Consider the following 25,686-nt stretch of genomic DNA (forward strand, 5'->3'; position numbering starts at 1 on the left):
TTAAAACGTATTAAATACAGAAATAATTTATGTCTATTCACTTTAAATATAGTAATTTATACTTCAAAATGTACTCATTAAAAAATTCTCATTTTTAAAAAATAAAAAAATAATTTTTTAACAAAACATTTATATACCAGATGTACAAAACAAATTTTTATGTACTTCATCCTATAATCTATCAACTTATAAAAGTTAAAATATAAAAATTCTTATTTTGGCACAAAACTTGATTGCCAAAGAGTAAGTTCTTATATTCAACATATTAATATATCACAATAAAATGATTTTCTAATGCGGATGCTTGGAATCAAAGACGATGTCGTCGTCGTCGTCGTCATCATCTTTTGCTAACAACTGCTGCCAAATTTCTGGCTCTTGAGACGATAACTTCTTTTCCTCATCTATTAAAAATATTTAATATCAATTTTTTAATCACATTTATTTTATAATTAAAATTTATAATAATTTTTTCCTCATAAAATTAGTAAAGATTTTACTATATATGTTTACAGGTTTAGATTTTCTTTAAACTACAATTGGTTTAAACAAAATCTGTAATATTTCATTATTATTTTTAACTAAATGATATCACAAATATGATTAATAAATATCATAGAATCAAAACTATGTTACTAATAATGTAACAGACATAAAATGCTTGGCCATAAAAATAATATCAATTGAAATATAGCAATATATTTAAACTATATTAAAAGTCAGCAGATTTTTAAATTACACCCCATGGTTATTTACACTGAATAAAATATGAATTAGCCTCTCTTAATATTCCATTCATATACAATACACTCTTGATAACCTTGCCCTTGATAATACCTCTCAATTATCTGGCATACCCCCAGTGTAATTATCTATGTGCTTATGTTTCCATGAAAATGTTAGTCATGTCACACATCCTAATTTCCTGTTTACTCAGATTCCATTTCTGTGCACAGTACTGCTTATCAGCGTGTCATATTTTTTCTACCTGCCTTCAAAAAGAATCAGTATTGAAGGGGAACAGGCCATGTCATTCAATGCCTTTAGGGAAGCTTTAGACCTATACACTCTCAGTAATTGAGCAGGACTCTGTGCAAGAAATGGCCAGATTACAAAGTGTCTAGTGTAATTATATAAGAAATTTTCTTTTATTTTTTAATAGTTTTGTATGGCTTCAAAAATATGTGCAGATGTTTTATTATTATTAAATATATATATATATATATAAATAAACTGTAAGGTTTTTATTAAAATATTTCAGTTTCTATGTTTCTACATTTTGATTTTGATATCATTTATCAAAACGTATTTATCTCCATCTTATAATAGAACTCTTGCACAATACTTTTAACCATGGCACAGTTTTCAAAATAGAACTTTATTGTCTCCCATTTATAATTTTTTTCTCAGTATGTAAGTTTAATTAACTTGTGTTTAATAGATAGATTACAGTAATAATACAAAATAGAAAGAATGAATATTTATTATTCAACTAAATAAAAACAGGGTTGCACAATCACAATCATCTCACTAAACATATTCACATACATTTCACATTTAGTTTTGAAAACAATTAAACTCCTTTATTTACTTTAATTCAGACTAATTATTATATATGTACAGTTAATTTCACAATCAACTTTATAATATGTCGGTAAAATTACACTAATGCTAAAATAACAACATGCAATAATCTGATAATGCAAGAAACCTACAAAAATCAACTGATGAAACTTGATCCGATGATATGTAAAGAACAATTTAAAGTTAAATATAGTGGCAAATTAAAACACAAGTAACATATAATACATTTACAATAAAGAATAGAATAATATTTAAAAAATAAAATAACATTTAAGAATGTAGATCATCTTTGTAAATAGAACAAATGCACAGTATAAAATTATGGAACACAATCATAAATGGAATAAATACAAATTTGAGCAATGTTCTAGACATAAATTTAAATACAAATAAATAAACACAAAGTGTTATAAATAAAAATAAGGTAAGTATATAGAAATGCATTTTAGATACAAGAATGTGGTGTAGGAGGATAAACTAAGTTAGATGGTATTTACCACATTTTATTTGTTCTCTAACTCATTTGTTATGCAGTTACATAGAACATCCTTGCTAGAATTTCATGGAGGAGTTTATATTAGAAATAATTTTGCATGCAAACCTTCCAAAAGTCAAACAGGATCTTATACAATGAAATCAAAGACAAAAACAGTGTTAAATTTTGATATACATATACAGTATGTTAATATATTTAAAATATTTATATTGTAATTTCTCCTTATATATATATTTTTAATAATTAAGTTTTTAACCATGTAGTATTTCCTGTACATTTCAAATAAAAATTTTTGCTGATAAAACAATTCATGTTTATTTTCAAATAATAATTATTGTAAGAATTTAAAACTCATATTTTATATTTTAGAACATTAATTATCTTAAAAATAAATAATTAACATTAAATATCACACAAATATTAGACAATGTAAATATTCTAAAATAATGAATCAAAAATTTTAAGAGAAAACTCAGAAAACATTTTTTTAATTAAAAACTCTCAATATCCAGTTATTTAGCAATCATCTAACAAAAAGAAATATGATAATAATAAATATGCATTGAAAAAAATTATCTTAGCCGTGTATATAAAAATATTTACATATTCAGAATTTGCATGCTATACAGCAAATTACAGAAATGCCATTCCAGGCTTATATTTCTAGTCCTAATAAATATAGAAGTTCAAAAATGAGTATATTAATAGATCAAATTATATTAAATTAGCAAAGTAGTATGCATAGATGCATGCTACTTTAATAATTTAATTTTTGAATACACATATAAACATCTCAAAGTCTGATGCTTACTAATAAGCCAAATGATTGCAGTATTTTAATTGAACTACTTTACTGCTACTATTAATAATTAAATTTAATAAGAGATGGCACCTAATGCCTACCTCTAGTGCCATATTACTCAGAATTTAATTATTAATAGTAGCAACAAAGTGGTCCAATTAAAATATTGCAATCATTTGGCTTATTGATTTTTGAATTTTAAAGGTCAAACAGCTGTAATTTTAAAATTTTAAATGGTAAACCACAACTTGCAGCACACCATTTCATCAAACTTTTAATGTTGCATTTAATGGTATAATCAGATTTGAAATTGAACAAAGCATTCAGAAGTTATATCTAAAAAATCTTACTTACTGAGTTCTATTAAAAGTGCAAATAACAAACATTTCTTCACTGAAAATTTTCTTTTCTTTTAACATAATAAGATGCTGAATAGAAAACGTTAGGAATCATGTTTTCCACCCTTCTAATGAGACTCATTTTGTTTGGCAATGAGCATATTGGCTATAAAGCAGCTTTAATAAAGCTATATAAGCAAGCCAATGACAGTCTGTTTCACTTAAAATGGGCTGTCAATGACTTGCTTATATGGACATATTAAAGTCATTTTATCAGGTAATGTATCCAATGGCTCATATTAAAAACCATCCAGGTACTGAATTAAAAAAATCCCTGAAACATTGTTTACATTTAATTGTACATAAACAACTTTAATAAAATAAACCTTATTCGTTTTTTTCATTTTCTAATTTCATTTAATTCCCTAAATCCACTCTTTCTCTAATTTCATAATTTATTAAATAAAATTTCACTTTCTACAAAATTAATGAAAAAACAAATCAGCAAATAAGCAAATTATATTGTATTAAAATTTTTTATATATGGTTAAATCTAAACAATGTTTCAGGAATTTTTCATTCAGTACCTGAATATTTGGAGTACAAATTATTAATCAAACAAAATGAGTCTCATTAGAAAAACTCATAGTAAACATAATTTGTTATATTTTTCTGCAGTATCTTATTATTTTAAATAAAATTTTCAGTAAAAACATTTTTTTTATTTGCACTTTTATCACAATGTAGTAGATAATATTTTCCAGGTATAACTTCTAAAGAGCTTCACTGGGTTTCAATTTTTAAAAATTGTAGACTTATAAATTGCCACTGTCATCTGTCTGTCTGTACTTCCTTAATCTCAAGAAAGAAGTTAAATAGACAAAAGTCAAGACTAGATACAGACAGAAAACTTAGGGGCTAGAGGATTGATTAACTAACTATATACTTCTGGTTTGAACTGAAAATCACATTATTTCAATTCAAAAATTTTCTCCTATACAGAGTTAGATAGATGACTGGCATGATTCTAATGTTAACAGGAAAAGTATAATATATAGAGGAAAGACACTACTAAAATCAATTGCTGGAATAAATAAGAAAAGTGATATTCCCTGAAAAAATGTTTAAATTTACAGATATTTGGTGAATTCTTCCCATATCTTCAATGGTATACTACTAAACACACTGTATAATACCTCAAAATTACATTTTTATAAAATGTTTTTCTGTTGTTAAATAGATCAGGCAATAAAATTATATTAGATATATTCAGATATGTACAACTCAGAGGTTGGAAATTTAAAGAGATTAAGAGAAATTACAAATAAAGAAAGAAGTTTTTAGGAATCATGTATGATTGACATCTAAATTTAGAAAACATAAGTAGTAAAAGGTTATATACTGTTATTGTTATTGAAAATTTTGAAAAATAAACATTTTTATATTTAGAAGAGAATAACTGAAAAACAAAAAAAAAAATTATTTTATTTAGCAATTTATATTTTTTATAACTAATTGTTCTATGGTTTATTTGATAATGGAATAGAAAATTCAGAAATAAACATATATGTTTTACCATCATTAGGAGTAAAAATAATATTTATGTAATTTTTTCTTATTTGTTTAATTAATCAATTAATATTAATTGCTTAATAATTAATGTTAAGTGATTAAACAAATAGAAAAAAAATGACAACGTACTGGTACCTGAAATTTCATATTAACAGGTATTGTCCAAAAGAGTAGGAAGATGTGATCTAATACTGTGCATTGCTTTATGTCTATTGTAAAATAATAATTAAACTGTACTTTTAAATATTTTTAATATATACATGCAAAATAATACTAAAAATGTTTCATCTAAGTTAAAAAGTAAAAATTAATAAAAATTCTAACTGTAACTATTACATGATTAAAATTATATTGTAATAAATGAAAAGAATACAGTAAGTTTATTTATTTCTATTTATCAAACCTTTTGAAAGAAATCATTATATATATTTAATAGATTAAATGTTTTCAAAACTATAAACGTCAAGTCAACAATAATATCAATAAGTTAAACATTATATAAATTTGAACAAATTTTCAAAGACAGAACAAGAGATATTTTATAGTTGACAGAACATAAATAAAAACAAAAGCAAACATTAATCAATCATACTTTACTATCTCACATTCATCTAATAGTTTCATACTTCACCATAAGCTTCATTCCACTCTCTATTATTTAGCATTTATTAAATTTAATAATCATAACCCATTGAAAAGGACATTTTTATCAACTAACAAACATATCCCAAATTTATTAGCAATGAGCAGTTGTTTTTATCTTAATGGAAAGATACACAGTGTAATCTTAATATTCTGAACTAATCAATAACAGTGTAATCTTAATATTCTGAACTAATTAATAATAAGTGTTTCAAAATTCAAAAATAATAGATAAAATTTTCAAATGAAATATCATGAATGTTAACTCAGTATTAATTTTCAATAAATCTATCTACAAAATAATGTCTTTTCTTTAACAAAAAATTTCAGTTTCTATTTATTCTACTTGAACATTTCTACACTGCAGATAGTTATCAGTTTATTAATTGCACATTAGTTATAGATTTATAAAAATACAGTTACCAGACTAGTATAAGCATGATTAAAATTACAGGATTCAAACAATTAATTGTTTTTTTTAGAATTATGTGATGTGAAAGTTAACCACGTAATGATCATCAAAATAAAGCTTCCCATATCAGGCCTGTCTTTGGTATGTGCAAGGCCCTGGGCCAAGAAAAGCTTGGAGGCTCCCTTAAGGAATTCATAATAGAGGGTTAATGTTCATAAATTTTTTCAATTAGCTTTCTCTGCTAAACATATTGTTATATTTATGTTTAATAAAATTTATCAAACACATCTTTTGATTGTTTACTGTTTATAATAATTTTATAACTTGTTGCTCTATTCAATTTTGCATATTTTCAAGGTCTCGAATGTTAGGAGGCCCCTGGGTCCAGGCTCGGTAGGCCCACACTTAAAGACAGGCCTGTCCCATATATGTATAATCTGCTGGATATTAAAAGCTTTTTCAAGTAAGATGACTGTTGGCCAAAATCCTTGCTTTTGGCAAGTCTCAAAAGCAGGGATGGATGGATATAATGAAATGACAAAATTAAATACAAAATGAACTGTATGTATTGTTAAAATTCCTAACACAATCACTTTTGTTTCAAGATTTTATCTTGCGATAAAATCTTGAAAATTAACACATCATCATCATCATCCCAAAGTGAACAAACATAATGGAATAAGAATGTAAAAATTTTTCAATTCCTTCATCAACTGATCGAAATGTATTAAATTATCAAAAATGCTTGGGACAAAATCTTAAAAAATGAAAGTATATCTTGTGATCCATTTGCAAATTTTAACACTATAGACAGTTTATTTTGTATTTAATGATATATCTTGATGTAAGGCTATATTGACTTTAAGATGACAAATCTTATACAATCTACTGGACAAAGACTTTAGTTCCATGTGCTTGAAAAGAAAAACTGGAAATTTTCAAGTAACTCTATATCTTGCTTCAGATATATTTCCTTAGCATTAACAGATCTTTTTAGTTCTTTTAATTATACTCTACCTATTAGGCCCCACCTAAACTACATATAGAATTTTGTGCAATGATGGGGATCCTTACAACCTATCAGAAAAGTCAAAAATATAAAACCCTTCTCAAAAACAGCTCTCTGAATACTAACACTCACTGTATTTGTACCAGTTTGAGGATGCTAGTCTGCTGACAGCATAACATCAAAATGACATGTCCCATAGAAGACCTACTACTGACTGTGAGTTAGCACAAATAGTTTTAAACTCTTCTTTTGAACCTAATTGGGCAGACATGCAACTATTCCATACTTTTACAAGCCAAAAATTGCAATTCTTATGGTAAACGTTATTTATTACAGTGGTATAAACATTGCGATAAATAGCACAAATTCAGAATTTATGTTTAACACAATTTGTTGATCATAAAATGAAATCATCAAGCAATCTAATTTTTTAAAATCAATTAATCTAGTGAAATTTGATCTAGAGATAGTGTGTGCCATTATTTTGTGATACTTTATTATTAATTACAAAATCAAAACTTCTAATAATTAGTTTTGAAAAGATCATTTCAGATTACATTCAAATCTTATTCCAACTCAAAATATTGGGATTGTTGATTTGAATTCCATTTCCAACTTATATTTTTTCTGGATGTTGTCAAAATCAAAAATTCTAATAAAATTCTCTCTTAGAAGAGAGCAACTCTATTTACTTTAACTCAAATTTTGTTAAATTAAGTAAAATAAATGAAAAATTAAAAACTCATGAATTTTTAATTGAAAACTTGTTTTGGAAGTTTTTAAAATAAAATTGGTTTGCTGTTTCTGGAGAAAGATCTGTACATTCAAGAACATTTAGAATTAAAGTATTCCTAATAAACATTTAAAATTTAAGTTTGCATTCATGAGAACTAATAAAAAAAAAAAAATTACAAAAACCTTATAAAATAAAAAACCAAACTTAATTTTAGAAATGGGCATAATACATAAAAGAATGTTCAACCTATATTACTTTTCTGAGTAATTCCTTGTCAATTAAGACATCGCAGAGCACAACAAAATTGTTATACTACTGGACTCATAAAAGGATTATCCCTGCTTTGACAGCTACAGTCTTGCTATATGTTTCACATCATCATAACTGAAATATGAGATGTCCTTTAAGGTAAAAAACAGGTGAAAGTTACTTGGCACAATATCTTGGCTAAAAGGTACACAATACAACAGTCCCCATTAAAATGCCACGAATGTTTTGATCTTTTGTGCCATATGCAGAGCATTAGCATAAAAAGAAAGAGCACATTGTACTATGTCAATTTCTCCATATGATTTCTCTCAATTTCCTTAGGGTAATACAGCAGTTATCAGTATCAGATGTGTAACCATGTTCCAAAAATTTAAGCAGTAATAATAGTTGTAAAGCATCTGAGAGGATTTTGAGGCAAAGCCTACACTTTCTAAATATCAAAGTTTATCACAAAATTGAAAATTTCAATTCAGCATATTGAATAGACCAAGAAAACTCACAAATTATGGTTTTAATATTCATCCAATTGATAGATGGCATGCATGTGAAACTTGAGGTTAATTTTTGATATCCTCACATCTTGCATGCAGATCTCACATGCATGACCAATGGGAAAATTGGCACAGTAAACAGCATTTGATAGCAGTGAGGCTAGCCTTGTCTATAAATGAAATTCTATGTTCATATAGCTATGTTTGTATGTAACAACATTCAAATGATTATAAAGTTCTCAATAAAGTGATACAACACGTGTGACTAATTATAATGTTTTTTATTTATTTTTTAGTTTTAATCATTATTTAATTCTAGACATCAATATTTCAGTTACTAATTAGTAATAGTTTCAGCTTGATAAGTTTTTGTTAAGTTTAACTACAATAAGTAGATTAAAAAAGTAAAATTAGTTTCTCCTTTTATTTATTTTAGTCATTACAAGAAATTCTTGTTAGTTCAAAATTCAAGGGATGAAATAATTGAGGCTTCAAACAAGAATGCTATTTTCGTTAATTAATGATATAAATAAACTACAGGTAAACAGAAAGTCTGGCGAAAACCTCACAGGTTGCCAGATAGGTTTTACAAAAAGTAAAGCAGAATTCCTTGAGATGTAGTACAAATGTAGTAGCCTAGAGCCCTAAAATTATCTCAATCTGTTACTTATAAATCCAATCTTGCAATACTAAACCCAGCTGTACTTTACGAGATAAGAGAAAAAAAAGAGTTGTCCATGTGTAAGGTGACACCCAAAAATGTGTTTTTGGGTAAAAGCAAAGCCATATCGACTAGATTAGAGTTGTTCTTGATCCTTTGTTCTCTTATAGTATAGAAGAACTTCAATCTAAATGAATGATTTAACGTTCATATATCATAGTTGGGAGAGAATTTTTACTTCAAATTTCAAAGTAGGAATATTTCAAACTAACCAAATTTCCTTAATTAACATGTAAATCTCTTACTGAATAGAAAACAGTACAATAGGACAAATAGTACAGTTACAAACTATTGGTATTTTGAACTATCTGAGTTTGAATTAATGAGGATTTCCTGTACTAAGCTCAGTACTGAATGTTCTAAAAATTTATACTCAAATTTTTAATGTTTTTTTTATTTACTGTAAATTTTTCATTCAAAATCACATCTACACATTTTTGACTTTACCTATATTTTGTGCAAATTTCATCACAAAAATTTTAATAAAAGTCAAAATAACCTCCAAATATTTAAAATACTTTATTTCACTGTTTTATTGGAGGACATTAAATGATAAAAACATTCACAAAATCTTAAGCACTTTCAAATTTATAAATTCATCATCAGAAAGAAATCTTAGAAGACAAGGACATAATGTTTGAAAAAGTTTTCACAAAATTAATATTCTAAGATTTCTCCTGATGGTGAATCAAAAAAGGTTTGCAAGAACTTAGGATTCTGTGANTTAAGTAAATGTCGGTAGCAAAAGATCACATCCAAAACATCTTGTTTTGCTTTTGCACTCCTTTCAAAATCTGAATCTGAATCATTCGCTACAATTTGATCAACGATTTCTGTTATTATTACCAAACTTTTACTTAGGAAATCTATAGAGAAATTCTTTAGGTTCTTTGTTTTCAGGATCTCTATTTTCCAGTTCCACATGAATTCCTTGTTCTGCCAGTTCTTGAAGGTCGTCGTTGGTAAGGCTCTCATCAGAAACCTGCAGTAACTCCTCAATATCCTGCTCGTCTACATCTCATAGTCCTGTTGTATCGATTAGGTTGACAATTTGGTAAACCTAATGATACAGCAATAGGCTCTTCTTGTTAAGAATTCTTCATTGAATACCTTCAGCCATAACTTCTTCCGCACTTTGTTCATGTATTTATCAGTTAATTCTTGCCAAGTGAAGTCAATATTGCCTATGGCATCCATGATATATTTTTTCCAAAATTGAAAAAAACAAACATTTAAGGGAAGTACAGCACTACGACAAATTGCCACCTTTTGCTGATTGGTTCGTGTTTGCAAATAATCGTATTATATATGAATCAATAAAATGCCACAATAATTTGAATCAATGTAAATTTTGAGCTTTTTTTAGGCTTTGAGCAGACTGTGCTATATTGAATCAGCATTAATCGAGGTCTTACTGTATTTACAAAAAAATTTGATTGTAATTTGTGATTTAATTTTGGATTTAATAAATGAAATAGTGTGTTTTGAAATACAGTATTTAAAATAGCAAGTAATCATTCATGTCTACTATACTGTTCAATAAACAATACAAATTCCATTCCAATTCCATCTGTGGGGAATAATCAATTGAATTCACTACATTATTGTTCCTGGAAAAATACTGTATTTACTCACATATAGGAAGAGGTGTGACTTTAAAGAATCAAAATAAAGAAAATTACATTTATTAATACAATTCTAATTTTATTTCATTTAATCACAAGTAAAGTATCAAATGCATGTAAATGCACACATTGTCCTGCAAAAATTACTGGCACTTTAAACTTTAAAGAAAAATCTTGTAAAATTGACAACATAATTTGTTCATGTAAAGCTGGACAATCACAAACTTTTTTTGCCAATTCTTAACAGTCAAATCCACTCTCCGTTGATTACACTTATGAATTTCTCCAATTTCTGATTTATGAATAATTATCTGTTTTCACATGGGAATGGATTAAAACTTATATCGTGCTCCCATGTGATTTTGGAATTTCAATCTGGAATTCAATTCAAAAGCTTTGTTTTCCTATTGCTATTCATCTTTACTCCTGACAATATACAAGAACGATTCAAATGGCCCAGATAAAATACTTATGTTTTTAAATACAAGGTAGTAAGCATCCGGTAAAAAATGCAAATACACGGTTCACAAAAAATTATTTGCAAAAATGCAAAGAATCTTTTGCTTACATGTATAGGATGATCTAGGAATTTGAAGCTGTGATAAATGAACAAAAACCTCGTCTTATATGCGAGTAAATACAGTAAATGTAATGCATTATTTAACGTAGCTGAAAAAGCACTATATACACACTATATGCCATATGTGAATATTTTCAATAAAAATAATTTAGAACTTAACAGTCATATGGTGTACTTAAATATGACCTTTTATTTAAGTTATCTCACAAGAATGTTTTAATAAGCACATTGTTTAACATTTCAGCTTCATCACTGGTAATATGTCTTATGCATCTCAAAAAAACTCACTTAATGTATTACATGTGACTAGATTATGCAACAGCAAAGGTTAGTGGCACCTATTGCAAACTGTGAATGGTTTTACAATTTTCAATGTATTCATATATCATGAAAAAGATCACACGATTAATAAATCACATAATCTTTCTTGTGATCAATGGGTCAAGCATAAATTTTATTCTTTTCCTAAGCTTAATTTAAATTAAAGGTATAAATACTGCTTAGTCTTTATTCCCCTGCTCACCCACATAAATAAAATGGCAAAAAAACAAAAATAAAAAGTTGTAATAGAACAAAATAACTTAGTCATTAGTTTTCAACTATAAATATCCAATTAAACACATTATTTCTTTCAAAAAGCAGAAATAATCTCATGCTGTGTTGTTACTTTTTTAATCTGACTTAGAAATATTAATTGTTATGAACAATTTTATAAAAATAAATTTTATATTAAATGAAATCAAAGCAGATACCTGAAAATTTGTGGATGGCAGAAGATTAAAGATAATTATGAAGCATGAAGACAGTCTGTTCCTTATATATGAGAAAGTCATGCCACTGCCTAGATTGAGAAACAAGGACAGAAATGGAAGAAGCAATTCAATGCAAAGCTATTTATTAAATTAACATGCAAATATCATTCTAAGTAATATAATATAACAAAATATTTTTAATACATGCAAAATTCAATTCAATTTTAAATTATTATTATTATTATTATTTAAAGTTTTACATAATTAAAACTATAAAACAAATCATGCAAACCTCTCATTTCTGTCCTATTATTTCAAATAGTTAATATTTATAAACTAAGTTTATGTTAACTATTTTGATTTAATCATTTTAAAAATTCATTACATGAATCTTATTAAATAGGATTAATCTTAATTAAATGTGATACTAGTTGAAAATATAAAAATAACAAACTTATATACAGGGTGATAACAAAAGCCTCTCTCCAGCCAATTATTTCAAAAAATAATAGTGCAATTACTGTAAACCCTTTGCCAATAATATGTCAGGAAATGTGCTAAATAATGGTGTGAATTTCCATCCCTTCTACTGGAGAGAGCTGTTGTAGTCTTAGCCTCTAATGAAAATAGTGAAAAATTGTCAATTATGAAGTTGTGGCATGTGAAAGATACTCTACAACTTGATATTAGAGATACACACATTTGTGAAAGATACATGCTATAACTTGGGATTTCAGTGAGGGATTTACCTGTCATCAAATATGACAGATAAATGCCTCACTGCAGAACATACAAGAAACAGAGATGCACTGTTTAACATAATTGCAATGCAGAGTGGTTGACTGAGGGATTAGTTTTAAGTTATTTACTAGCATTTGATATTTTCTATTAAATCAGATCATTTGCATATCTATATCACTTCTAATTGAAACCTAACTGCAGAGTCAGCCATACCCAACACATAATGCATCGGCAAAGGTCCACAGTGATTGCTCTATTAGTTTTTATAATAATTGCTTGAGAAACTCTTTTATTACCATCCTGTATACTTGTATATATGCATATAGTTATATTATATTGTTATACAGAGTGTTCAAAATAATTAAATGCTTTCAAAAATTTATTATTCTGTAATTAAGTTTTATATAAATATATAGTATGTGTCAAACTGTAAAGAAAATTTCAGTTTTCCTTAATTTTACAATTAGAAAATAAGTGCCTCCTTGTCACATGGCACAGAACAATCTTATAGTCTAATTCATCTCATTTGTTAGAACCCTTGTAGGATATTATTGTTTATGTCTGATACAACAGTCCATGTGATGCATTCCTTCATTTTTGTTAGCCTGCATGGAAGAGGTGATATGAAACCAAGATCCTTCCCAACACAACAAAAAAGTTTTAAAAAAATTAGTGTGATATCTAGGGAGCTGAATAACAACTTTCCAGAAGTATGATAATATTTTAGATAGAATGCTAAATCAAGTGCTGTTGCAGATATTAATTAAGATTTTGGATCTCATATGGAAGTGAAGTAGAGCTCAATGTCCTAGAAAAGCAAATCATAGAAGACTTCCAATAATCATGATATTCTACAATGGGTCTGAGATGGATTAGACTACAGGGTTAACTCATGCTGTATGTCATGAGGGGTGCATATTGAGCAATTATATGATAAATGATTACCAAACCAAATGAAAACAAATTATACACTGTCACACCTTCAAGTTCCTACATTAAATACTGTAAAATCATTATGACTGTTTATGTTCTTTAATTTTGAATTTATAACTTTAGCATTCTGTTTTATACATTTCACATTCATAAATATTTATAATGCTTGAATTTACAATTTATTCATCTTTGTTTGATGTAATATGAGAGAGGCCAGTTCATCTGACCGAAAACATTTGTCATTAAAAATGACTGGTGAAACTTGAAGGTATGATAACTTTTCATCATTATATAACTGCTTTTACATTAAGTACTTCTACATTTTGATAAATACTATATGTTGACAAAAAACTTAGTTATGAAATAATAAATTTTTGTAAGTATTCAATTCTTTTCATACCATTCTATTATTTATTTTAATTATAACTATTAAAAACACATATAAACATTGTTTTATAAGAAAGAATGTATAAAAAATTTAAAGAAATTTAATATACAAAATAAAAAGGCAAAACACTACTGCTTGTCTAAAACAAGTGAAGCTAAATTTATTAAGAAAATATTTTAAATTTCGCTTTAAGTCATCAGTTCTGATCTATATATAAAGAACAGTATTTATAGAACAGCACTCAAAAATTTGAAATTTTAACATTTAACATACTAAAAATAGAATAAATGTGAACAGAATACATTTATTTTTATTCTATTTTTAGCATATTAAATGTTAAAATTCAAATTTTGAATGTTGTTTTATATACAACAGGGGTGTCCAACCTTTTTGTTTCTCTGGGCCTCATTGGAAGAAGTCAAGGAGTTTTGGGCCACAAGCACTAGCGTAGCGAAGGGGGGGGCGGCAGGGGCGGCCCGCCCAGGGCGGCATTTTTTAGGGGGCGGCAAAATTTCACAATAAATAATAATAATATCTTGTAAGAATTTGAACCATTTTATTTCATATTTTCGTCCACCTACGACTCGGACTGATTGAAATGAGCACGGCAATAGTATTACCATCCATCCGGATAGTCCGCGAATCGACTCGCCGTCCGGNAATATATTCTGAATTTTAAAGTACATGTTAAGTAATATATAGTGAGGCAAAAAAGTAATGAGACAGTTCAAATCAAAAAAAATATTTAAAAAACTCTCTTATCTCTAGAGCTGAATGCATTTGTTGCAGCATTCATATGTTTTGAAAAGACTTGAAAAACTCAACTACTAAGTTAATATTTATTTTTATTATCACAGTTTTCTAAAAATTCATAAACAATATCAGTATTCTTTTAATCTCAATTTCATATTGAAAAACAGAAAAATGAAACTAGAGTCAAGGAAATAATGAGAATGATTTGAATACTATTACTAAGTCTAAACCAGAAATGCTTTATGTTGATTACAAGCTGTCAGAATCAAGCATCAAGAAGATATAGCTAAGAATCTCTTTCCTCAAGACTATTTAAACACATGCACTGCTCTCCAGACAGAAATACACAAAAATGCGGTGAAATTGACTTGTTGACTACTTTGATTTTTCCAGAATAACTAAACTTGAACTAAAATAACGGCGTATTCTGACTGCTAGTAAAGTACCAGGACAGGATGGAATAAGTGCAATTGTGCTACGGAAAAGCTTATCCCTTGTTAAAAGATTACTTTCTCCTGCTGTATAATATTTGCCTAAAATGCTTCCATTTCTCTAATTGCTAAGAAGAAGCTAAGATCTGCCTATTGAAAAAATGCGATGACCTCTCAGCTACTGAAAACAAATACAATCCAATAAGTCTTTTATCAGTCATAGAAAAGATGGTTGAAACCTAACTGCAGAGTCAGCCATACCCAACACACAATGCATTGGCAAAGGTCCACAGTGATTGCTCTATTAGTTTTTATAATAATTGCTTGAGAAACTCTGTTATTACCATCCTTTATACTTGTATATATGCATATAGTTATATTATATTGTTATACAGAGTGTTCAAAATAATTAAATGCTTTCAAAAATTAATTATTCTGTAATTAAGTTTTATATAAATATATAGTATGTGCCAAATTGTAAAGAAAATTTCAGTTTTCCTTAATTTTACAATTAGAAAATAAGTGCCTCCTTGTCACATGGCATAGAACAATCTTATAGTCTAATTCATCTTATTTGTTAGAACCTTTGTAGGATATTATTGTTTATGTCTGATACAACAGTCCATGTGATGTATTCCTTCATTTTTGTTAGCCTGCATGGAAGAGGTGATATGAAACCAAGATCCTTCCCAACACAAGAAAAAAGTTTTAAAAAAATTAGTATGATATCTAGGGAGCTGAATGACAACTTTCCAGAAGTATGATAATATTTTAGATAGAATGCTAAATCAAGTGCTGTTGCAGATATTAATTAAGATTTTGGATCTCATATGGAAGTGAAGTAGAGCTCAATGTCCTAGAAAAGCAAATCATAGAAGACTTCCAATAATCATGATATTCTACAATGGGTCTGAGATGGATTAGACTACAGGGTTAACTCATGCTGTATGTCATGAGGGGTGCATATTGAGCAATTATATGATAAATGATTACCAAACTAAATGAAAACAAATTATATACTGTCACACCTTCAAGTTCTTACATTAACTACTGTAAAATCATTATGACTGTTTATGTTCTTTAATTTTGAATTTGTAACTTTAGCATTCTGTTTTATACATTTCACATTCATAAATATTTATAATGCTTGAATTTACAATTTATTCATCTTTGTTTGATGTAATATGAGAGAGGCCAGTTCATCTGACCGAAAACATTTGTCATTAAAAATGACTGGTGAAACTTGAAGGTATGATAACTTTTCATCATTATATAACTGCTTTTACATTAAGTTGCTCTACATTTTGATAAATACTATATGTTGACAAAAAACTTAGTTATGAAATAATAAATTTTTGTAAGTATTCAATTCTTTTTGTACCACTCTGTATTACTTATTTTAATTATAATTATTAAAAACTCATATAAATATTGTTTTATAAGAAAGAATGTATAAAAAATTTAAAGAAATTTAATATACAAAATAAAAAGGCAAAACACTACTGCTTGTCTAAAACAAGTGAAGCTAAATTTATTAAGAAAATATTTTAAATTTCGCTTTAAGTCATCAGTTCTGATCTATATATAAAGAACAGTATTTATAGAACAGCATTCAAAAATTTGAAATTTTAACATTTAACATACTAAAAATAGAATAAATGTGAACAGAATACATTTATTTTTATTCTATTTTTAGCATATTAAATGTTAAAATTCAAATTTTGAATGTTGTTTTATATACAACAGGGGTGTCCAACCTTTTTGTTTCTCTGGGCCTCATTGGAAGAAGTCAAGGAGTTTTGGGCCACAAGCACTAGCGTAGCGAAGGGGGGGGCGGCAGGGGCGGCCCGCCCAGGGCGGCATTTTTTAGGGGGCGGCAAAATTTCACAATAAATAATAATAATATCTTGTAAGAATTTGAACCATTTTATTTCATATTTTCGTCCACCTACGACTCGGACTGATTGAAATGAGCACGGCAATAGTATTACCATCCATCCGGATAGTACGCGAATCGACTCGCCGTTCGGGGATATCGTGCGCAACCTGTTGACCTTATTTTTGTTTTTTGTTTTTTTCTTTGATTGTACGATTCATTTGTAATCATATACNGGATAAAATTAATAAAAGTATCGAGAGTCACAGCAGTGATTCCACACTAAGTGAAAAAGTCACCGACTGACTATATATATAGGAATCAAGAGTTGCTGATTTTTGGAGGTTGATTTTTCTGCCCCCAAATGCCTATAGCAAGTCCCGAATAACTCATTTGAAACAAACTTGTTTTCTTAGATAGTATGCATAATTTCCAGATTTTCTATGAAAGGGCTGCTGAAATATAAGCAATTGAAAAGTGCAAAAGTTGCCAAAAAGCTATTTTATTTTTCTTCATCCAGCACTGCAGAATTAAGCCATAAAAGTGAAACAGATCTATGGGGAGCCCCAGTGAACTTTGACCTATTGACTCAAAAGTTTTGCCAGCATCTCACAAACAACGAGAAAGGCTTAAGTTTAAAATTTGAGCTTTATAAACCCAGTAGTTTTTTTCTCTATGAGAATCTGCAGTGCTTGGTGAAGAAGAAGAGAAAGAAAACACAGCTTTTTTGACAATTTTTGCTCTTTTCAATTGTTTATATTTCAACAACCTTTTATAGAAAATCTGGAAATTTTGCATACTACCTAAGAAAACAAGTATCTTTCAAGCAAGATATTCAGACTTATTGTAGGTGTTGGAAGGCAGAGAAATCACCTTCAAAATCAGCAGGTCTGCATCCTGTATAAATAAACAGTCAGTAATTTTTTTACTTGGCACAGAGTCACTGCCATAACTCTTGATAACTTGGGCTTGGTTTTCTATATGACTTTTAAATTAAACTACTAATTTGGTTTTAATTACAAGTTTCCAGATAATATAATTAAATTAATGTAATTTTATCTGTAATTTTATCATTATAAATTAGTCTTATACAACAAATTAAACAAGAATTTTTTATTGTCATGAAAATAGGTAAGAACTGTAAAAAAGTATGTATAAAACTAAGAGGTAGTGTATACAGTGTTTGATAATCAACAAAAGTGTTTAACATATAGTAAAAAATACACGTTTTATGATCAATACATCATATACTACAGAAAATCACTCATAAGATTTTTATACAAAACAAACATCTCTCAACTTTAGATCTTATAGTATTAATTAATATTTTTCTGTAGTTTTAGATAATTTTATTTAAGTATAAAATACTTAAACAAAATTTAAGTGTTAATTCATTTTTAATATGTTAAAATATGAAATATTACAAATGTTTAAACATGACAATCAGAAAGATTCATAAAGCTTCTGTAGAAAATAAATAAAAATTTGAACAAATTTCATTTCATTTTGAATTTTATCACAAAATATAAGAATTTTTTAAAATCTCATATAAACTATAATAATGCATAGCTTTATATATTGACTTTTTGTATATTATATAAAAAATTTATATTTTCTTATAATTTATTTATTAAATATATAAATCAAATTAATTAGTATATTATTAATTAATTAATTATCTAACCTGAAACATGAAGAGCTTTTAAGAATACATGTGTTCCTATACCTAATACACAAATAACCAGACCAATATAATTCATTGTCGTCATGGAATCACCATTATAATGTATTGCTAAATATAATGTAAATATTTCCTAATTAAAGAAAAATTAAAAAATTAGTAAATATAAAAATGAATAAAAATACAACTTAATTATTCTGGAACATTAATTTATACCTTTATTATTCCTGTTATAGACAGAGTTAAACTTGAAGTATACCTTAGCAGTAAATATTCTGTTAATTCCATTAAAAAAGCAAGCATTGATCCTACAAAAACACATGTCAAAGTTCTTGTTACAACTGCTACATCACGGTAACGAAATACTTTTTCTGAAGTTGAAATTGGAATACCTATAATTATTTCATATCATATTACAAAAAGTGATAAGGTAAACAATTTTAATCATAATCTTAATATTAGTTATTAATGCAATTATCTAAACTTGTAATCTTATCACTATATTTACTAAATTGTTTCAGAAAACATTAAAATTGAATAATGTTACCATTTGCTAGTGATTTTTCTTTAAATACTAGATTTATTCTAATAAACAGCACAACTAGATGAAAAAGTTATAGGCAGCACTCTGTAATAGTAAGAGAGCTGTCTATTGCAAAAAGATAGAGCTTATTGTAAACTCAAAAATTGCATTCAATTCAGCATTGCTACTCTTACTGTATATTATAATGAGAGTGTTAAGTGTTGTGCCATTGTTCAAATAATAATAATAATAATTCATAAATAAAAAATTACCAGATTTATTACATTAATAGTCACTCTGAAATGATTACTTGCACCAAATTTCCAAAGAATAGAAATAATAGTTGTCCTCTAACAGCAAGTGTACTCTAATAAACAGTGCAGTTGTAAGAAGAAAAAAGTTATAGATAGTCTGCTGTAATTGTTTGAAACTTATTCATATTTTAATATACTTTTTTTCTTGGTTATAATTATACTGTTTTTGATTAAATTATCATTATCAATTTGATCTAAAAGTAAGCAGACAATCTTGTATAAATAATATTCAGAAATTAATTTTAAACTTAATTAATTGATTTTTAATTACAGTAGAACTCCTCTAATCCGTTACCTTTGGGACTGGGGGTATGGTCGGAACGCAAAAAAGGTTGGATTATCAGAAAAAAGTAAAATAAACAATCTTCCCTTTGTCCAGTCTTTGTAACACTGCTAATTTTTCATTTAATGAAAGAGTAACGTGTTTACGTTTCACTCCTGGCATGTTGAAAACACACACAATGTAAAACATATACTGTAACGAACACAGAAGAACGCTACGGACGGTGAGTCACTGACGAGTCGGGACAAGTTTCTCAACTCCGACCACGGTCGGATTAACCGAAGTAACGGATTAGCCGAGGGCAGACTAGAGGGGTTCTACTGTATTGATATTTATACACAATGATGACATCTTATAGCTTTAGCAAAATTACTGTAAAAATTTAATTAAAAAAATAGCATAATTATGACAAAAAAAAAATCCAGCAGAATTTAGTTAATGTAAATGGAATATAATTCAGATTTTGATTTGTACTTTATTCTTTACACCTATTCTATTATACTTTATCAGCTTTCATCAGATCATACTTTTGAAATAAATTATAGAGTCTAAGTTTAATAAATTCATATTTCAATTTACATTATATTAACATGATATATTAATTAATAACACAAGAAAAAATTATATTTGTAGAAATCAAAAATGATTATATATTTTATGGGATCAACAACAATCATTGATTAATTATACACATAAAATATATAAATATCAAAGAACGATGAACATATTTCAAACAGTTTTACTACAAAAAATACAGTTTAAAAAAATTTTTCTCTGTTTTTTAATATTTTAATGAACTTGTTGCAAGTTTCATGTGTCTCTTGTGCAATTCCATTCGGTATTCAAATACCTAGAAGACATAATTGTACACTGTACACAGCAAGTAGAAATAATTAAATTAATATGCCTCAATGTCCTTAATTTATTATAATCTTATTTCGTCCACTAGTACGTATTTTCTATTAACAGGACTTATTAAACTGAGCTTCAGTATCCTTAAAGATACTGCAACTCAATTTCACAAATTATAAAATTAAATAAAAAAATAATTTTATAATCTGTGAAACTGAGTTGAGATATCCTTAAAGAAAGTTTAATAGGTCCTGTTAATAGAAAATACATACTAGTGGACAAAATAAGATTATAAGTAAAAATAATTTTTTACATTTTGTAGGCCGCTATGATTTTATATGTTGTCTATTATCAAATACATAATAAATGTGCCTTTATACTCCTTGAGAGAAATATCTAATCTCGATGTTCAAATTTTTTACAAGTAGTCAGTATAAGCAATTATTTTACTTCAACATTTCCCACAGGAATTGAAGAAAAGTTTGTGTTAACTTTTTTATTTTGATAACATTCATAATTTACTTGGCATTAGTCTCTCTTATGACTGATTTGGTGCTGAAATTCTCATGTCTTGGCCTGAGATCTTTTTCTTTTACATAATCAACCATCAGAAGAGATTAAGTAAAAGAAAACTTTTCTGCTGGTTGAACTATATTTTGTAAGCATAGAATTTTTAAAGATTTTTGAAAAACATTATATATTTTTAGAAACAATGAATTCTTAATGTTTTTCAAAAATCTCTAAAATTCTATGCTTACAAAACACACATTGCATAATAATTTTGTTAAATAGTTTCATCATCATATGGTGATATGAATGACCTACTTCCAGAAGTCAAGTTTTGCTCAAAATAGTCAACATAGAAAAATTTCAATGCCAATAGCAAATCAAATGTTCTCTTATATTATAATTCATAAAAAAGCTTAAAATGATAATGGATTACAAAATGATTTGTATCTGTTACCTTCTATCATTTAACTTCAATGTAAGACATATCATTCATACTAAAATGTAACTGCAACAATTATTTATTGTAACATCGTTACAATGCCAAGTTGCAATTTTTTGTCACAAATGTTCTCAATTTTTTTAGTAGTGTCTGTAAATCATACTTTTCCTGTTAGAAAAGAGTTGTTTCAGTCATCTAGCTAACTCCTTTCAGGGAAAATTTTTGAGTTGAAATAACATGATTTCCAATTTGCACTGGAAGTTCATATATAGTTAATCTGGGCCTCCTACTCCTAAGCTTTCTGGTCTAAACTTTCATCTAGCAAACTCTGTTCTTGAGATTAAGTAAAGACAGACAGGCAGACACACAACTGACAATGGAAATTTATAGGTCTACAGTTTTTTCAAATTGCAGCCCAATAATACACATTTTTATTCTTAAAATTATTGTATGTATTAGCTGTATGTATTAACTATTGTATGATGTAAAAATTGTTGTTCTTAAATATGATTAAATTCATTAAGACAAAAACAGTCTTAAAAGTGATATACCATATAAATCTTTTATATTTGTAATTTTAAATCCAAAATGGCTATTGTCATCTGTTTTATCTGAGTTTTCAGATAAAACTATATATTATATATTTCTACTATATATATGCTATATATATAAACTATATATTTCTACTGTATATTAAATCCTTTATATATTGGGTGATCAATCAACTGAAAAGTTTACTTGTAAAATGTAAGATGAGGAAACTAAAGACACTGAAAGTTGGTGGCATCTGACTGATTCATCATACATCAACTCAAATGAGAGATTACCTATTGTTGTTATTTAAATTAAGTTTAAGTGCATAATTGAAATGCTTTATACAGGCAGTTTCCAACCTTTCCTTGACTTGTATACCCCTTGGCAGCCCATTTTCCTAAATTGTACCCCCCTTACATTAGAACAGTGGCGTATCATCCATGGAAGCTGTGGAAGCACCACTTCCCTTGTATTTTCTAAAATATAAATACTTATTGTGCAATTATTTTCATATTTTAATGACTTTGAATTAATTAAAATTAATATTTTATTATAACCACCTTATGTATCTTATTACAAATTTCTATACTACATGTGAAAAAAATGATAAGACTGTTATTGTGTATTCAAATATAAATTCATATATGCATATTCCCAATGGAAGCGCTATATTGTCAAATACTGGATACTTCATTGGCAAAAATATTTGAATCATGTAAAGCAGACAGATTATACACACTCATGCAAGCACTTTACAGAGCAACCTCACATGGTTTAGCTGGTGGATGCTATACACCAAAATATCATATAATGCTTCCAATGATTCTATCCAGTGCTGGCACAGCTTTTCTATCATCAAATGTCACCGCACACCACTGCATCAGAAAAATATTTGGACTTTATATAGTTGTATTTTAAACTTATCGTAACTGTAAATGAATAGAGTGATGTGGCAAGGAAGGTACACAGGGCACTGAATTGTTGAAGAATAAAAGGTTATCTGTATAGATACAAATGTTTTGTGCTCAGTATTCTATGTACTGTACAGTGTAGGGCCATTAAGCCGTGGTGATTGGGGTCCAAACTGCTTAACCGTGGCTTAGGTGGTCCACGGATTTACCGCGGATTAACTTTGTAGCATTGTAAGGTGTGAATTGGTTACAATGGCGACCTCCATAATGCTGACACTCAGCATGGATAAAACAGATTAATACTGTATTTGAATTTCATTGTAAGTTATTTTATTGTTTACTGATAAATAAAAGACTAATCTTTTATAAACACCTCTTTGAAGTTATAAGCCAGCATTTAAATATTTAATCTACAATAGTGCATAGCACGTCAATCACAGACATTCGAAATGCCAAAATGACAATTGTCAACAACACCTGTCTCGAGGGTTTGAGAGGCCATGTCGAGGTCCGTACGATCCAAAGTGTCAAAATATTGGAATCCAAGCTTTCTGAGCAACTTAAGCAAATTCACAAATTACTGGCCCGTGGCTTAATGGCCCTACACTGTACTTTTCTATTTATCACACCATTGCTCTTTGAAGTTGGTTAATAAAAAAGAAACTAATAATAAATTGTATATATGTATTTAAAACTCAGAAGATCAATTTATTGAATTCAAGTTATATGACTTTGTCAATGTCCTCAATGAAGAATCTGAATATTCTTATAATACATCCGTCATTATCAATTTTTCTTCACATACCCCTAAACTACCAAGTTGTACCCCTGGTTGAGAATCACTGCTTTATATTATAGAAAGGAGACTTTTTGCATAGAAAATTGCACAAAAAGTTACATAGTGAAATTACCAAAAAATTAAGGTAACAATTTATGCAAAATCGTCTGTACCTATAAAGTTTATGTTTAGAAACTTTTTATTAAATGCAGTCCACAAAATCTGTGTAACAAAACAAGTTGTAATAAGCAAAAAAATATCTGAGGCAAAACATTCAGCTGCAATTAAAAGGAAATTCAATGTCATCTTTAAGCATTTATCTAAAACCAAATAAATTTACACTTCCATTCATACAGGTATGAAAAGAATCAAATTTCATCTCAAAATAAATAACTAAAAACATTTGCTATTATAGTATTTTAAATGTTATCAATAGTAAATATCCTGAATTCAACATTGTGCTGTTACCAATAGAAAAAAATACCTCATTTTTATATAGATACTGCAAGAATAATGAAAAAATGTACAATCACTAAAAATGCAAACAAAGCAAGAAATTCACAAAAATGTGTGTGAACAGAAATTTTTACCCTCAAAATTAAGATGTGTCCACATAAGAGGATGTATAGTAACCTACTTCTTGCAAGTCCCATTTCATTTGATTATCCAGTGTATAATATATACAAGGGCTATTTTATTTGCAGTAGCAATTAGTTACATAATTAGAATTAATGACAAAATATCTACAAATTCAAAAATTAATAAGATTTTATTAATAAAAATTATTATTATATCTGCTTTATATTGAATTTTTGCTGTGTAAATTGTATAATCTTAATTTATACAATTTACATAGCTAAAATTCAATGTTATAAATTTTAAAAATTTATTATATATCAGAAAATCTCAATTCAATTTATCAAAATAAATTTAAAATAAAAATTATATAATTTTTAATTGTTGTTAAAGCAAATTACCTTCAAAGGCAATAGAAAGTGGCAACAAACCTAATATCATCCATGGCTGCATATGATACATCATATCAATTGGATTTCCTAAACCTATAATAGAAATATACGGTATGTAATACAATCAATTATTGAATAAATAAATAAAATTTAATAAAATATCATTTTCTGAATAAGTTTTATTACTAAAAATTTATATATTTAATACAGAAATCTACAACCTTTCATTTGCAGTAAGGTCTATTAGTTCTAGTTGATTTTCAAGTTTATTTACTTTGAACTATTCAAATATTAATGATAAAACATGTCAGTGAAATAAAACGCAAGCCATATAAATATGCTGTGAGCCACAGGTTTAGGTCCTGGCTTTAATATATTTAATTATACTAGATTAACATAACATTGTAACTGGACAGTAGAAGCTTTGTATTCATGCATACTTGCTGTTTAACTTTTGCAACCATTTTTCATATTCATGAAGATAAAATTTGCATATTTGCAGAAGTTTTAACAAATACAACAAAACAACAGAATGAGACGATTAAATAATTTTTTTAATTTTAAATACTATCTATTGCAATTCATGTTCTTGACTGTTACACCAGGCTAGTGGATACTACCCTAAGTTCCATTAGTATCTTAAATTTCTTGCATTATTACAGCAAGTGCACTTATGTAGTAGTAAATATTGTGTTTTATATCAATATACATCATAAATGTCAGTATTGTATTTTATAAATG

At 27.5% G+C, this 25,686-nt stretch overlaps 1 protein-coding gene across 2 annotated transcripts; it reads right to left on the reverse strand.

The window, feature by feature from the left end:
- Positions 1–41: 41 nt before the first annotated feature.
- Positions 42–25,061, reverse strand: LOC111623572 (solute carrier family 35 member C2-like). Of its 2 annotated transcripts, XM_023366187.1 has the most exons (5): positions 24,955–25,061; positions 19,050–19,225; positions 18,837–18,966; positions 12,031–12,119; positions 42–404 (listed from the first exon to the last, which is right to left on the reverse strand). In XM_023366187.1, exons 1-5 carry the CDS (start codon positions 25,016–25,018, stop codon positions 351–353), a joined length of 513 nt encoding a protein of 170 aa, XP_023221955.1. In that variant the 5' UTR covers positions 25,019–25,061; the 3' UTR covers positions 42–350. The 2 variants fall into 2 exon arrangements, with proteins under 2 accessions (XP_023221955.1, XP_023221956.1); XM_023366188.1 differs by lacking the exon at positions 12,031–12,119.
- Between the last annotated feature and the right edge of the window lie 625 nt (positions 25,062–25,686).

Source organism: Centruroides sculpturatus, unplaced genomic scaffold (assembly GCF_000671375.1).
Source record: "Centruroides sculpturatus isolate CEXI.00-Female unplaced genomic scaffold, Cexi_2.0 scaffold16, whole genome shotgun sequence".
In the NCBI taxonomy this organism is placed as follows: Eukaryota; Metazoa; Arthropoda; class Arachnida; order Scorpiones; family Buthidae; genus Centruroides; species Centruroides sculpturatus.